Source organism: Stegostoma tigrinum, chromosome 8 (assembly GCF_030684315.1).
Source record: "Stegostoma tigrinum isolate sSteTig4 chromosome 8, sSteTig4.hap1, whole genome shotgun sequence".
Taxonomy (NCBI): Eukaryota; Metazoa; Chordata; class Chondrichthyes; order Orectolobiformes; family Stegostomatidae; genus Stegostoma; species Stegostoma tigrinum.
In genome coordinates, this window is record NC_081361.1 from 49048200 (window position 1) to 49064311 (window position 16112).

The window sequence follows — 16112 nt, forward strand, 5'->3', positions numbered from 1 at the left end:
AATCTTGTTCCAGCATGCATTTTTCACAATAAAAAAGCGTAATTTTTAAATTAGAAGTAAGAAAGCCTCACTTAAAACTATTATGCAGATTATTGAGATGTCAATGATTCATACTTAGACCAGAACCATCTCCCAATAAACTGAAGGAAAATTTATCTCAATATGTACTTGCTGACATTGCCATGGTTACCTTCAGGTAGAGCTCCAGGTAGCTGTGTGTGTTATGTAAATGTAAGAAGATCAGACCTATGCCCTCTCTACCTCCCCACCTACACTCACCTTTACTGGCTCCATCCCCACCTCTTTGACCTGTCTGTCTCCTCTCCACCTATCTTCTCCTTTGTCCATCTTCTATCCACCGCCCCCTCTCTCCCTATTATTTCAGAATCCCCTTCCCCTCCTCCATTTCTGAAGAAGGCTCTAGGCTCGAAACGTCAGCCTTCCTGCTCCTCTGATGCCGCTTGACCTGCTGTGCTCATCCAGCTCGACACCTTGTTATCTAAGATCTTCCAGCAGTTTTGTTTTGTCACTGAGGGAACTTGAGAGGTAGCAGAGGTAGAATTAAAAATTGGTGAAAGTTACATGTCTGAGATTTATTTTCTCAGGTGTTTGGATATTTTGGCACACTCTTTGGCTCATTAGAGATTTTTTTAAAATTCTGCCTTTCAGACTGTAAATAACTTCTCCTGAAAGGGTTAGGAACAGCAGCAGGCCAACTGTTCACTGAGATTCCTCTGCTATCTAGTCAGATGTAGTAGCTTTTTTTTAAAAATGCCAATTTCTCACACTTTCGTCACAATTTTAGTAGTGCAAAGACAGGGGCTAGGTGGGAAGAAAATTTTATTTAAATATTAAGCATGACCCTGGCCCGGGTAACATCTTTCTCCATTGGTTTTAATAGAGACAGGCCAAGGGACATGAGTCCAAGCTGATGTGAGGGTAACTGAGGTTGTCATTGAAATTGATAAAGGAAGGTATATGCCTGCATTTTAACAGAATTTTTATTTTTAATGATTCATGGGCATCCTTGTAGCTAAAAAGAAACAACAAGGGTCAGAATCATGAGATAATTGACTTTCTGACACTCCTATTTTCCATGAGAAGCAGGAATGTTTCCTCTTGGTATGTTTACCTGCACATGATCTGACCTCCACTAACTCCCAGGTACTTTTTTCTTTGCCTATCACGCTGTCCTGCCTCCCTCCCCGCTTGCTCTTCCATTCACTCCATCACTATCTTTACTTTAAACCTCTCAATCATATCATCTCTTCACCTCTTCATCAACAGGGTTGGAGTCCAAATTTATACAGGCACTCATCTGTCATTAAACTACTTTGTCATAGTATTTCTTGATACGTTAAATCATTAAATATTGTTGGAATATCATGAATATAGCTTTACAGAGTCCATTTTCTTTCATAGAAATCTAGCATCATATGTGTCATGTTTCAGTTTACAAATTAACATTTTACAGCACACACATCATCCCAGGCAGCTATGTATTTTACAGTCAATGGACAAAACTGGGTAATTGTCACACCTTACCCCTGTGGCAGCTCTGAAACAATGTGGGGACAATCTGGATTACAATACACTGAAGCAGCAATTGAGAATAAGTAATTGTTTACAAACATTGAACTGTTTTCCTATTATAGTGAGTAATCTGCAGTACGTTTAAAATACTTTTCATCCCTATAGTGTGAAGCAATGCAGTTATGGAATTTACCCTCTCAGTAATGGTGGATGAACACTTGGCATTTTATGACTGCCCTTTGTCTATTTAGCAGAGGCAATAATAAATATATTAATGTCTCCGTCAAAATCTAAGACAGAGGAATGCCATTAAAAAGTGTTAAGCTTTTAACCTCTGCTCTTGCCAACCATAATTCCAAACTTTTATTGCTCTTTTGCACTGTCAAGAAAAAATTAAAGTCTCTCTAAGCTGTAATCCTTCTTTAAAGAAAATTGTGAAACCGCACAGGTAGGTGGTCTGTATAGTCAGACATTGTGAGATCAGTTTTGGTCACTCATGTGGATCTGACTAGTGACCTCTTACTGAGACTTGTGTATCTATTACTGTATAGCCTTATTGGTATCAGTTTTCATATTTTCTAATAGTTGTTATTGTTGTAATGACTGTATGCCACGTATTAACAAATCATCAATTTATAGTACGAAAGGAAACCATTCAGCCCAACATATTCATTCTAGCTCTTTGGAAGTTTCTTCCTTTTCAAATTTATACATGCATGAGTATATCTCCTTTTGAAACTTGCTATCGGATCAGCTTCCACCAAACCTTCATGTAGTGCATTCCAAGTCATCAGAACTCAATTGTTAACAGAATTCTCATTTCCTTCTGGATGTTGGCCTATTAGCTTAAATCTATATCCATTGGTTGCTAATCATCCCTGCTGGAAGAAACAATTTGACCCTATCTTATTTATCAAAAAAAGCATTAATTTGAATATCTCAATTAAGTCTAACAACAGGGCTTTGACTGTATTTCTTTTATGGCACATCCATAAACAGACTAACAATCTGTATCACACAAAAGTTCAGTATGTCCCAAAGGGTTTATTGGAGGAACAGAAATGTCCTCTCAAGCCACATGTTTATCCAGAATAAACACAAAAATTAATCTAATTGCAACTACAGCTCTCAGAAGCTAGCAAGCCGTCTTTTAAGTGTTAGTTGTACTGATAAGGTGAGGTGAGAGTGACAGTCTCTGATATCAGGCTGGTCCTTGGGCCACGACATAAAGGACCTGCAGTCAATGGGAGTAAGATACAGTGCATCAAAACTCCAAGGTTCCTTCCAAACACATGACTTGCACTGAATAGAAAGACAAGAGCAGCATCTGCATGGCAACAATGCCGTTCACAACCAGCTTGGGTTGGGGTAGATTGCTGCCACCATCCTTGTTCCTTGATTGGATCTAAGGGCTTACTTGGTTTACAGAGGCAGGGGAAAACCACTGGTGAGTCTTAACAAGAAGAGACCCTTGAATAAGATGTACTTTATTAGTAAATGCGACATTGTTACGAAGATGATTGGGAGACCTGTGGATTTGAGTTTTCATTCTATGAGATCTTCAGATGTTCTGTCTTTTCCAAAACCTGTTGGACATCATCAGATAGGCTGGAGCTTAATGCAGTGTCTACTATTCACCCTTTCGGAAGTGTGACCCGAACCAACAAACACCACCATCTGCAAGTGTTCCTCCTCCAAGCCATGCAGACTTAGAACAAAACATCGTTCTTTCACTGTTGTTGAGTTGGAAACCTTGAAATTCCCTTCCTTGCAGAATTGTGGGCGTACCTATGCCAGATGGCTTGCATCAGCTCAAGAAGGCAGTTTATCACCACCTTTCAAAGGCAATTAGGGAGGGGGAATAAATACTCATCTTGCGAGTTGGCTGCCTAGAGAAAGGAAACAATGAGGAATAATAGTCTATTAATCCTCATCCTTTTCAAACAGCTGTAAAACACATTCATATTTTTCTTCCAAACTAAAAGAATCATTAAACCATCTACTTTTTCAAGGGCAGTTATAGATTCAGCAGTTTAACAGTGATCTTCCCACTTAGGCAGTCCCTCAGGATTGAAGATGACTCGCTCCCACTCTGCATTGGCAGTGTCTGTAGATCATGCATTAGACTTGTCAGCTGTTTCAGAAGGAAATGAATCAGTGTGGTCAGCTCAGTGGGTTACTTGGAGGCTTGTGCAATCCCTCCAACTCATTAACTTCACCCCTGAATGCTCCTGACCAAGCCTGTCCATGTGTTCAGTGCCTTTCCAGTTGAGCGTTTTCCATTTTGGCCCATCATAAGCTGGGCTCTCAGTGAGTCCACAGCTGTCTTTGAGTTCTTCTGGAAGGGTTTGGAATATTCCAAAAGTGTTTCTACTGTCCTCCTTGGAGTCGACTTCAGAATGGAGCAAGAGTCTGGTATCAGTGACATGTCCTGCCCAATGTTCAATGCAAAGTTCTGTCTTCTGTTGGAAATGGTCATTTCCTGCACTTGCCTGGCATATATATTACTTACTACTATCAACCTAAGCCTATCCTCACCAATTCTTACTGCTTCTGAGCACAGATGATTCTATTATCTGAGGAGTTGTGAGTGGAACTGAACCTTGTGTTGGTGGGAAGACCGATGATGAAGTAGCTGAAACAGTTTGGGCCTAGGACACTACACTATAGAACTTCTGCAGTGATGTCCTGGAACTGCCGAGGATCCCTGCCACTTTCAGATCTATAGCCTTGCTGTAAAATCACATTTATTTCAAACAAAGTAACCTTTTGTCGATTGCATTCGATACAGTGAATTGTGATTGCTTTTCAGGAAGATGCAATTTGCAATGATGGGCCTGGGAGTAATTTTTAATTCCATGTTGGTTGTGTAACAATCAGTGGTTACCCAAATTGCAACTTTTTCAGTTAGAGGTTTTTCTGTGGTATTTTCATTTGTCTTTGAATTACTTGAGCTTTTAGTGTTTTTCTGTTATGCTTTTCCAAGATTTAGAGGCTATTATAATCATATTGTATAAATGCATGGTTCATAAAAGTCTCTGCAGCTCCGACTGTGGCAATGTGAATTGCATGGTTGAAGTAGCTCATTTCGATGTTGACGCCTGGTACAACTCAATCTAGGGATGGACAGTTACTAATTACATTATAAGTTTTGCATTTGAAGTCATTCACAAGCTTTTCCTTTTACATTCCTTTTGGAACAGCAGTGTCAGCTTTTCACTGGAAACACAAAATCTTTTTGTTATGTTTAGAATGGAAGCAGTGTGGATGATAAAAACCACATGCCTGAAAAAAACACAAATCCAAAGACATACAGGAGCCCAGGATCTGTTGGTAGATTTCTTTGGGTTTTGGAGACGCCAGTTTGAAAGTTTTTACAGCACCACCCATTGTCGGGAGAGCTGAGTGACAATGAATGAATGAATGACTAATACATTTAATTTGAGCTTGTTTGAGATGCAGCCTGAATGGGTTCCCCAGTCCCTTCACCAGAGGCGATATTTAATGTACTCCTCTAACCGCGGATGTGGTGGTGGGATGGGATGAGTTGCTCAGGTAGGAGAGTTGTGATACTATCACCTCCCCACCTTCTCCCTAGTTATGTTCATGTTGGAAAGACCGATGGTCTGAGCCTAGCAATAGTTGAGGCCCTTAAGTGGGTGTTTAATCTGATCCCACCTCCCCTGGCCTTACAGCACACAGCAAGGGAGACGTGCTTCGTTCAGAGGCATGCAGTGTCTGATTGAAGAAGCTGAAGAGAGGATGGTGGCCACTCTCAGCCCCAATGCTGAACACCCCTCCTGCTATCCATTGATGACACTTGGCCTGGGATAAGTCTGGTATTGGCAGGAGCCGTCGCCACCATGATGGCATTACTGTTCAAGAAATTAACTGGTAGCTCTGGCTGGATGGGACTTCCGCCTTTGGGGTCCTGAATTCCAGGCCAGGCCTGAATGCCAGTTAAGTGGGACCTAATTCAACGAGCCTTCCTTAAGGGCTTTCAATGATACGCCTCTGTCACATATCGCCCTGGGCAGTGTAAGAGTGATTTGCGCTGCAGCCTGTCCTTAACTGTAGCAATGTCACTGAGGTGAGTTCTGGAGTGGAGAGTCAGGGAGGCACTTGTTGGAGGAAACAGTGCTCTCATTCACCAGCTTTCTATCTATCAGAATGCCCACATCACATCTTTTCAGAGTGTACTTGCCATGTTAAGTGTCATTCAGACCCTGAATTAGACAGAAGCATGTCTGCCCTGGCAACAAGAGCCTGGAAGGAGGGTGTCTTGGCTGTCAAGGTTTTCCAGCAGATCAGAGACCTGGAACTCTATGGAACAGCAGGGAGGCAGTGACCGTTTCTGTACCCACTGGAGGCCTAGGAGCTCTAGGATCGAGATGAATGATTGGGGAGGCGGTGTCATAGGGTAGGTTTGCAGAACGTGGGCTGAGGGATGTCAGCAGTAAGAGGAGGGAGTAACTGTGAATATGCTTGTCTCTTTCCAATGCTGAATTCCTCAGAAAGGCACAGAGTCTTTTTTAATGAGATATGTTAGCAGTTTGAAAGCAAGAGAGATAACAGATTCCAAAAGAGAATTAAATGCATCAGTTTATCTTCAGTAAATGATCTGAGGTTGTACTGAACTTTTCTAATTCCAACTGAGAAACGCATTGTTTGATGAAGCACTAAACTATATTAGTCGTGATGTCTTTATCTTCAAACTGTACTATGTTAGCTGATGTCTTCAAGCAAGTGATACAAATATTACATATGGCCACATTGAACAATGCTCCTTGGTCTGAATGACACAGAGTAATAACTATAAGCCTTTTTTAGAAGACGTTAGAATAACTGCATCTGTAGTTCTTTGTGTTTTTATTTAATAGTAACTTGGTTGTTCTTTCTCTTTTTCCCTAATAGTAAATTAAATCATTTACTGACCCATTTCTGCCTACATTTGTGTATCTTTAAAACTCAGCACTATCATTGGCCTCAACTGGAACAGCATGGAGAAACCACAGTAAGGACATGAGTTGGTGGTTATCATCCAATCGTCACATAAAGAAGGAAAAAACACGTCGTAGTTTTATGTAACCATTATTGTCTCTTTAAGAATTGTCTTAAGATGTTTCACACCTATTACTTTCTTATTCAATTACTGTTATTAATTTATGAAATATGTCAATAAAATTGCACAGGGCAAGATCTTTCAAACCAGAATGCTAAGAATGGCCTGGTAATCGGTTTTTGGTGATGATGTCCAAGATACTGGGAGACTTCGTGGCCCATTAGATCTTTCAGGCAGTTTAACAACTTATCTAAAAAGTGACATACTGATCAGGCAGCATATTGGGGTAGATGATGTGCCCATGTCTTTGAGTGGTCCCTGTGCTACATATACTTCCAGCAGGATTGGGTTTGGCTATGAATAACCCATTTCAGCTCACCATCTGGACGCACTAGGTCAAGACTCACAGCAGTGATTCCCCGAGCTAGTGCTGTGGCCTGTGCCTTAGAATTATTGACATGAAGAAAGCTGTAAGAAAAGGTCAATGGTAAGAAATATATTATCAATAATACAATGAAAGTAAAGCAGTTCAGAAGTTTGGTTTTCCTGTCAGCTAAAAAAGCTAAAATTAGAAACTCACTGAAGTGTTTTTTTTGCAAATAATTTAATCTTTTCAAGATGTTCTCAGACAAGTTTTGAATGCTGCGAGTTGACAACTGTGTGAAAGTGGTAAAGATGTTGATAACAGTGCCCTCTAGTGAGTGTTAAATTATGATTTGAACGAACAAAACCAAATTAATCTTACGTTGTCTCTCCTTTCGTCCTGTAGAGTGACATTTGAAGAAGATGGCTTTTGTCAGCCCTACAGGGGTATTGCCTGTGCAAGGTTCATTGCAAACAGCAGCATATATGTGGACTCACTGCAGATGCAAGGGGAAATTGAAAATCAAATCACAGGTGTGGGAGGTATTGGATGACAATGACGAGCTCTTCCTGTACTGTACTTTAACCAAAGTGCTGGTTGCAAGCTGCGATCACACTGAAAATGAAAAGCCTTTTCTGGAGTTAGTAAATTAAACGTTCTGCCTCAGTGAATAGCCAAGAAGCACTGATCCATTGAGGCACATGTTTGCAAGGACTCTTATGATGTACTCAATAGGCCTTTCAAACTGTGAATTAGAGCAATATTCAATCACATAGATGAGAAAATGCTGCCAACAAGTCCAGTTTATTTTCTAACCTGATATCCAAAGAGGCACATTTTCCAACAAGTTACGTGGAACAAATTTGGAATGATATTGGGGCCTTTCAGTGTGTTCAGGTTTTGTTCCACCTCTGCCAGTACAATTACCCATTGAGCTATCAGGAGGACTTAGAAACAATTTAAAGGGTCAAGTCATTTACAATGAATCAGGTGTCCTAGAATAGTTTTCACAGAAAAGCAGTGCATCTAGTAAGTTCCTCAAATAAACATTTGTTGATGTCATTAGTAAAGATTATGTAGAGTATTGAATATTTTCTAGAGTTAAATTGAGCTCTGAGTCAATTTGTTTTATTTGATATAGTCATTGCAATTGATTTGGAAAATTAGAATGATTTAAAGCAGCAAGGAAGTTAATAATCTTGTTCATTTATCCTGTAGCTGCTTTCACAATGATTGGAACCTCAAATCATCTCACTGATCGTTGTTCCCAGTTTGCCATCCCTTCTCTGTGCCACTTTGCCTTCCCATACTGTGACGATACCTCATCAGTGCCAAAACCCCGTGACCTTTGCAGAGATGAATGTGAAATACTGGAAAATGACCTTTGCAAGACAGAATATATTTTTGCCAGATCAAATCCTTTGATCCTAATGAGATTGAAACTGCCAAACTGTGAAGATCTCCCCATGCCAGACAGTCTGGAGGCAGCAAATTGCATGCGTATTGGAATTCCCATGGCAGAACCCATCAATAAAAGTAAGTAGTGTTTAGAACTTTGACTCTAGGAGGCTATTGATCAGTCCAACAGTTTGAATGTGTGTGCGTGTGTACGTGTGTGTGTGTGTGTGTGTGTGCGCGTGTGTGTGTGTATGTGCGCACACGCGCACGCTCGTATGTGGAGAGATATAGTGGCATCAGAGGCACTCCAGAGAAGATTCACGAGGTGGATTGCAGATTTTTTTATGAGGAGAGATTGAGTAGTTTTGACATATGTTCATTGTGTTTAAACAAATGAGAACATCTTCATGATGCACATATGATTCTTAGCGGTCTTGATGCAGCAGATGCAGAGAGGTTGTTTCATCTTGTGAGAGAATCCAGGACCAGAGGGCACAATCTCAGATTGAGAGGTTGCACATTTAATTAAGAGTAGGATTTATTTTTTCTCTCTTGGAAGGTGGTGAATCTGTGAAATTCTTGATCGCAGAGCATTCTCAAGTTTGGGTCGTCAAGCATATTCAAGGCTGAAAAATAGATAGACTTTTAATCAGTAAGAGGATCAAGGGTTATTGAGAAAGGCAGGAAAGTGGAATTGAGAGTTACCAGATCAGCCATGATCACAATGAATGGTGGCGCCAACTCATTGGGCTGAATGACCTACTTCTGCTCCAACATCTAATGGTCTTGTCTGGTGGCCAGAGGTTAATTTACTGAGTGTCAGCAATTAACATTTTCAAATGGCCATTCCCCGTGATTGATCAGTACATGCTGTTGTATGCATGAACATCTGATATACTGCAACCTGCTCAAACCCTAATTCTTTTCTTTCTCCTCATTAAACTCAGGCTCATTGAGGCAAATCTTCTCAGCAGTGCCCAAGCTAAGCTCGGTTCACTGAGCAGAGAACTTCAGATACTTCTAAACAACTGGGGAATCAAATTCGGCTTTCACAGTCAAATATCTTGCCAATAGGGATTAGACTAAAAACAAAAATATGGAGCAATATTTAAGAAGAAAATTAGAAAGATATTAAGTAATATAACAAATTTGTCATGGCTAATATAAACTTGGCTACTCACAAGTTCACAATTACAAAAATTATATTTTTACCTGTGCTGCTGGGATACGGTTTCATTGATTGGCCACTATTGGTAAACTGTTCAACCACAAAGGGCTTCACAGTTGAGTCTGATTTTTTGCTCACCACCCATCTCGATACATTTCTGTCCAGCAGGGATGCTGTAACAATATCAACAGGATGAATCCCGACTGATGTGCCCGTTGCCAACCCAGAGCTGCCAAGGCCAGTTTAGTTGAGTGAATCTCTTGTGGTTCCAGCTGAGTTTAGGCCTCTCATTGAACACAAATTAGGATCAAGCTCTCAAACATTCATAGTCTATGACTTAGGTACTTGCCTCGAAATTTAATTCGACCTTCAGAAATTAATTCAACCATTTTCCAAACCCATGACCTCTACAGTCTCGAAGGATAGAGTCAGTAGATCCATGGGAACTCCAAAACCTGCAAAATCCCCTCCAAGTGACACTCTGTTCAACTTATACTAATCAACTTGGAACTGTATCAACACAGCAATGATGAATGATACTCGCACCTAAAATTTAGCCCATTTAAGCTTCCGAGAAGTGACATACATTCATTTGCAGGGACCCATTCTCTACAAACAAAATTAGTTCTCTTGAATCACCTGGAAACATGGGATGGGAGGCCCTATCCCTGTTTCTTTCACCATAGCAACACCCCAGCCTATTAGAGTCAAGTTTCTAACTGAACAACATTCCATACCTCCTGTCACATAAATTGTTGTGATTGTTTGAAATTTGGCATTCTTGTGTTTGTCATGATGATCTAATAGTATAGCAGTATGTCTCTTCAGCATCATTTGAGTTTTATTCTGTCAAGCAACTGTTTCTGTACTGTGTCTTTTGTTTCTCCCCCACAGATCACAAATGTTTTAATATTAGCGGTATTGACTACCGGGGAACTGTGAGTGTAACCAAATCGGGCCGTCAGTGTCAGCCATGGAATTCTCAGTATCCACACAGTCATTCTTACACTGCTGTTAAATATCCTGAACTCAATGGCGGTCACTCATATTGCCGGAACCCAGGGAACCACAAGGATGCTCCATGGTGCTTTACTCTGGATGAATCAGTGAAATTGGAGTTGTGTGAAATTCCATTGTGTGGTAAGGATCATCCATTGAAATTTTAGGGGACTAGATATTATGCAATGAGTCAGTATACAGTACCGCTATCATTTTTCAGTCTGAGAAATATCAGAGAGGGTCAAAGATCCTTAGTCCTGCACAATAACAAGATTAACTTCAATCAACAAGTAATGGTCAGGGAAATACAAAATCTGAGTTTTGTTTAAAAGTTGGACGTAACAAGAGAAAGGAACGCCAAGGATGGATCAATGTTCCACAGACTATGAAGGATCTGAGAAAACAGAAATCAGAGTGTTGGGCGGTAAAGGGAATATGCAGTAAGCAGCACCAAGCTGCAGGATATTATCTTTGAGTCTTAGGAGGGATGATAGCGAAAAGTTTGGGAGAGCAATTGAAATTGAGGTATTGCTAAAATAAAGTCAAACAAGAAAAGATTAACAGAATAGAAGTGAGCGAAGGATTGCCCATTGAGCTATTTCTGAAAGTGAACCTTTAAATAAGAGGTTTCACTGGATGATCAGTAATATCTCAGATCTTACTGACACTGAAATCATATCACTGTCAAACACCAATATTTATTTCAGTAAAGAGAAAACAATTTCATAACTGAAATAGGCTGTACTTTATTGAAATGCATTGTAATTTAAAAGCAAATAAATTGCACTTGATTTTTTAGGTGTGTGATGCACCAGTGAGACATGATTGTATTTTGTGACTTTGACAAAATGCTGAAATTCAGTATAGTTTTCATAATGATTCATATTTTTTCTTGCAGTTAATGCATGCTTTATTACGTGTGTTGTGATTTATTCCTTAAGGATGGAGGAGTTTTGTGTTGTTCTCCCATACTACAGTATTGAACAGTGTTAGATTTTTAAGCTGAAGTACTTTTAAAATGTTACATTTTACCTTTGACGTATGATGAACTGTTGTTTTATTCCTTCTGTTGGTTGCAGTTTGTTCATGATCTGTCAGCCTTGGCTTAGTGTGAGCCCCCTTGCCCCTGAGACAGAAGATTGGGGTGTCAGACATACTCCAGAGATTCTGAATGTGTCAAATGGATTGACTTCAAAACCATGCTAAAGGATTGCTAGACTGTTTGATGTGTTCTCTTTTAGATGAGATAAATTGTGGCTCTGGATCTCCTGACAGATAAATATAAATAATCCCATGGCACAGTTTGAAGTAAAACAGGAAAGCTCTTTTACTGTCCTTGCCAAAATGAACCACCTCAAGCAGCACCACTAAAATAGGTACCTGGTAGTTTATTTGGTTGTTGTTTGTGGGGTTATGGTATGCGCAAATACTTGCTGCTTTTTCCTGAATCCCAACAGCACTTCAAAAGTACTCTACTGACTGTGCAAACTTTGAGATTTCCCAAAGTCACGAAAGAAGTGGACTGGATTGAAATTTGTTAAACAGGGACTAACGTGCTTTTTTTTCCTTCCTTCACAAACCAGACTCAAAAGAAAACAACAAGATGGAAATTCTTTACATCCTGGTCCCTAGTGTTACAATTCCCCTGGCAATTGCCCTGTTGTTCTTTTTCATCTGTATTTGTCGGAATAACCAAAAGTCATCAACGCCCGTTACCCAAAGACAGCCGAAACCTGTGAGAGGGCAAAATGTCGAAATGTCCATGTTGAATGCATACAAACCAAAGGTAGGAAATTATTGTTTGTTTATAAGTGTTGTTCTATTATTCTATCCATTTTCGATCTAACATTTCTTCATACGAACGTTATCGCTTCCCTCCACAATGTATCTTTCCTTAAGTCACCTTAAGTAAAAAAATAAAGAAACTGTGTCTAGAAAATACCTTGGAGCTGTTCTAGTTCCACTGTAGTTATGCTGTCAGCAATGTAGTAAAAACCGTGGGCAGGAATTGAAACACGCAGTGGGGATGCCACCACCAAAGCTCACTTCAGCCGGTAGTAGGACCCATGAAGGCACACTGCTGCAGATGGCAGCCACTCGGCAACACCCTGCAATAGAGGTGGCCATTGCTGAGGCTGCAGTGATTGGATGGGAGAGCATGGAAGGATGGATGCTCTGAAGAATGGTCATTGAGTTTGGGGGCTGCAGACGGGCATTGATTGTTAGCAGTTGTGGTGGGCTGAGAGGCACAAGGCACAGAGTGTTGTTACAGGGACTCGCTCTGTGGGCCATGGAGCACTCAGAAACAGAGGCTCCTGCTCATAGTTCCCCCACTTCCCAATCTGAGCTTCTACCCCACCTTCTTCACTGCGAATTGGCGACATGATTCACTGGGCTGCCTTTCCACATGGTCATGGCTGCCCAGCCAAGGGGCAAAATGCCCACAGATGTGAGAGGTGACCTTTAGGTGGCTATTTAAGGCACTTATAATGGGTCGATGTCTGCCAACTTTCCCACCCCTGGTGAAATGGCATGGCCGTGCTGCATATGCCCTCAGGTCTTCCTGCATCATTTTTTAGCCTTCCCTCCTTTCAGCCAATTGGCCTGATACAAGTCCACTCCTGTTTGTGTGCGTGTACAGGAGGGTCAGTGCTGCTTTTCAGACAAAACTACCCTGAGACATTTCCCAGCTGCACCATTGCAATAAACATCTATAATACATGCTACATTTAACATGCGTTCCCTTCCCCTGCTTGTAAAAACATTCTGTGTAAGTCACACATTCCTTTCAGGTCTATTTTCCCGTGCAAAATGCTTTTACAGTGATTCTGACCAAAGAATGAAAAGTATGAAGGTGGAACAATGTTAGTAATGTAAGACTGGGCTGTTTAAAATTCCAGAATTAACACATAATTCTGGTCCTAATTGCTGATTATAGTAATTTGAACTTGTCTGGATGTGTTAACCATAACCTCAGATTTAGGACTGAGGTGCTGATGGAGCACAAATCTTTGTGGAATGATATACATAAGAGTGCATTAGAAAGAGGGAGTGGACACACAGGCTGTTGGACATGGAGTCCTGAAACGAGGAATGTCCTATACCCACAGGTGAGGGATGTTTCCTCGACTTCCTCCTGCTCCTGTCCCTTTCTCACGTACGGCCTGTTGCTGCTGTGAGTAACCCATTTCTTATCCGGGTGAAGGGGGAGCCCCTATCAAAGATGCCAATGACCCAGCACTCCCTTTCTCCTGGTGACTCCTACAAGGTGTCCAACAAGGTGGAGTAGCACAGCACTTACTCTTTTTAGGTGAAGTCCTCAAAGAATTTCCGAAGTAAATCTTGCTCGGGTGTTGGTGAAGTCTTGATAAAGTGTCCCAGAAAGTCTCCTGATGTGTTTCAGACGTGCCCATCACAGCTTCAACAGCAATGGTCATGAAATGGTGAGTATCCCTTTAAATGGTGAGTATCCCTTTTAAGTAGCTCTTGAAATCAAAATCAATGATGTGTTTGCTCCCCAAACTGTGAGATGAAGGCCTTAGCTAATCAAAATGCCGCAGCGCATTTAATTCTTTATTGAGTTCTAGCAGGCATTTTAGGTGATAACCTGCTGTTTAATGAGCTTCCAAAAAAAACATTTCTAATTGAAGTAGCTAGCTTTGACTGCTTTACCAAGGCGGTGTCTTGCAATAAAGACAGGCTAAATCTTAAGATTCTATATTTGCCACCATTTTGCTTTTTAATCCTAAATAATTCAGTAAAAATTACTCCATGTTTTCCATGCAAAGAAAAGTTACCAACTTATTATGTGACCAGTAGAGGGCAATATCTACACTGATATACTGAAAGTTTTGATCGATGTCTGTGTTGTCCAATAGGATTTCATCACTTACCAAACTTGTAATAACCCGGTAGCCATATTCCCACATGACATAAATATATGCGATATTAAAACAAATGTATGATGTTTGAAAACAGGTCTGAGGGTTTAAATCATCAGCAATTAAAGACTATTAGAATCACTGGCTCAGCCAGAAGAACAACTTGAAAAGAATTTTGCATAATTCTGTTCCATAAACCAAGCCTGTTATAAACATTTTCAAAGCGTGGAGACAATCTGTTGACTGAAATGGTTGTTTCTGACGGTTCACTGCAGTTCAGTTAAAAACATTAAATTTCTTCAAGTGTGAACTATTTCATCAAAAATTGATATACTCCAACAATCAGGAAGGGTGAAGAATCAACAAATCTTTATTTGTTGGCCTCTACCCTCTGACTCTTACCTTGCTTACATTCTGATACCTTCCAATCCTGAACACAGTATCCAGACATTTAATAGACCGTTGGTTAATGGACAACTTTGACAATCTTTCTTTTTAGTCCGACAAACCCCATTCCTTTTGAGCGGTCATTTCAACAGGATTTTTGAGATAAGGTTACGATATATTTGACTCTTGCTGCATCATTCCCATTTGTCAAAATTGCACACTTTGGCCCTCATCAGTAGTTATGCAATATTGTCCATTGCTCATGTTCCTCAACTGTTCTGAAAACCACCAACTACTTGTTAAAGAAAAGCAGCTTCTTCAGTTAGCATCCCTGCTATACAAGATTCCCAGAGAAAGTTTTGGGAGCAATCGAACTGCTACCCTTCTAGCTTTACCTTCACAGAATGGTCATGCAGATTAAATGTATCTTTCTTCAAAGGCACTAAGTGAGAACAGGAACAGAACAGGTGACAAGAAGCAGAGACAGTAGGAACTGCTGATGCTGGAGAACCTGAGATAACACGGTGTGAAGCTGGATTTCAAAGCCTATTTTGTCTTCTGATCAGTTAATGATGTTAATGTGATATACTGTATTTACTGTTCCTGTTGTGGCCTCCTCTGCATCGGGGAAACCAAGTGGAGGCTTGGGGACTGCTTTGCGGAACACCTACGCTCGGTTCACAACAAACAACTGCACCTCCCAGTCGCAAACCATTTCAACTCCCTCCCCCCAACTCCTCAGACAACATGCCCATCCTGGGCCTTCTGCATTGCCACAGCAGGCCAAGCAGCATCAGAAGACCAGGAAAGTTTTTACGTTTCGGGTCAAGACCCTTCTTCAGAAATGGGGGAGGGAAAGGGGATTCTGAAATAAGTAGGGAGACAAGGGGAGGCGGATAGAAGATGGATAAAGGAGAAGATAGGGTGAGAGGAGACAGACAGGTCAAAGAGGTCGGGTTAGAGCCAGAGAAGGTGAATGTAGGTGGGGAGTTAGGGAGGGGATAGGTCAGTCCAGGGAGGACGAACAGGTCAAGGAGGCGGGATGAGGTTAGTGGGTAGGAGATGGGGTGGGGCTTGAGGTGGGAGGAATGTTTAGGGAGGTGGGGACTAGCTGGGCTGGTTTTGGGATGTGGTTGGGGGAGGAGAGATTTTGAAGCTTGTGGAGTCCACATTGATACCCTTGGGGTGCAGAGTTCCATGTTGTCTGAGGAGTTGGGGGGAGGGAGTTGAAATGGTTTGCGACTGGGAGGTGCAGTTGTTTGTTGTGAACTGAGTGTAGGTGTTCCGCAAAGCAGTCCCCAAGCCTCCGCTTGGTTTCCC

The 16112-nt window shown here is 41.1% G+C and overlaps 1 protein-coding gene across 7 annotated transcripts in view; it reads left to right on the top strand.

Moving 5' to 3' along the window:
* Positions 1–16112, top strand: part of ror1 (receptor tyrosine kinase-like orphan receptor 1) — a 280910-nt gene that overhangs the window by 245314 nt on the left and 19484 nt on the right. For 5 of the 7 annotated variants that reach the window (XM_048539649.1, XM_048539650.1, XM_059647861.1 and 2 more), the window contains exons 5-8: positions 7365–7492; positions 8178–8495; positions 10420–10665; positions 12108–12310. In XM_048539649.1, coding sequence (XP_048395606.1) covers positions 7365–7492; positions 8178–8495; positions 10420–10665; positions 12108–12310 — 895 coding nt within the window. Of the gene's footprint in view, positions 1–7364; positions 7493–8177; positions 8496–10419; positions 10666–12107; positions 12311–13834; positions 13968–16112 lie in introns of all 7 variants that reach the window. The other 2 variants (XM_048539653.1, XM_059647862.1) reach the window with 1 other exon arrangement.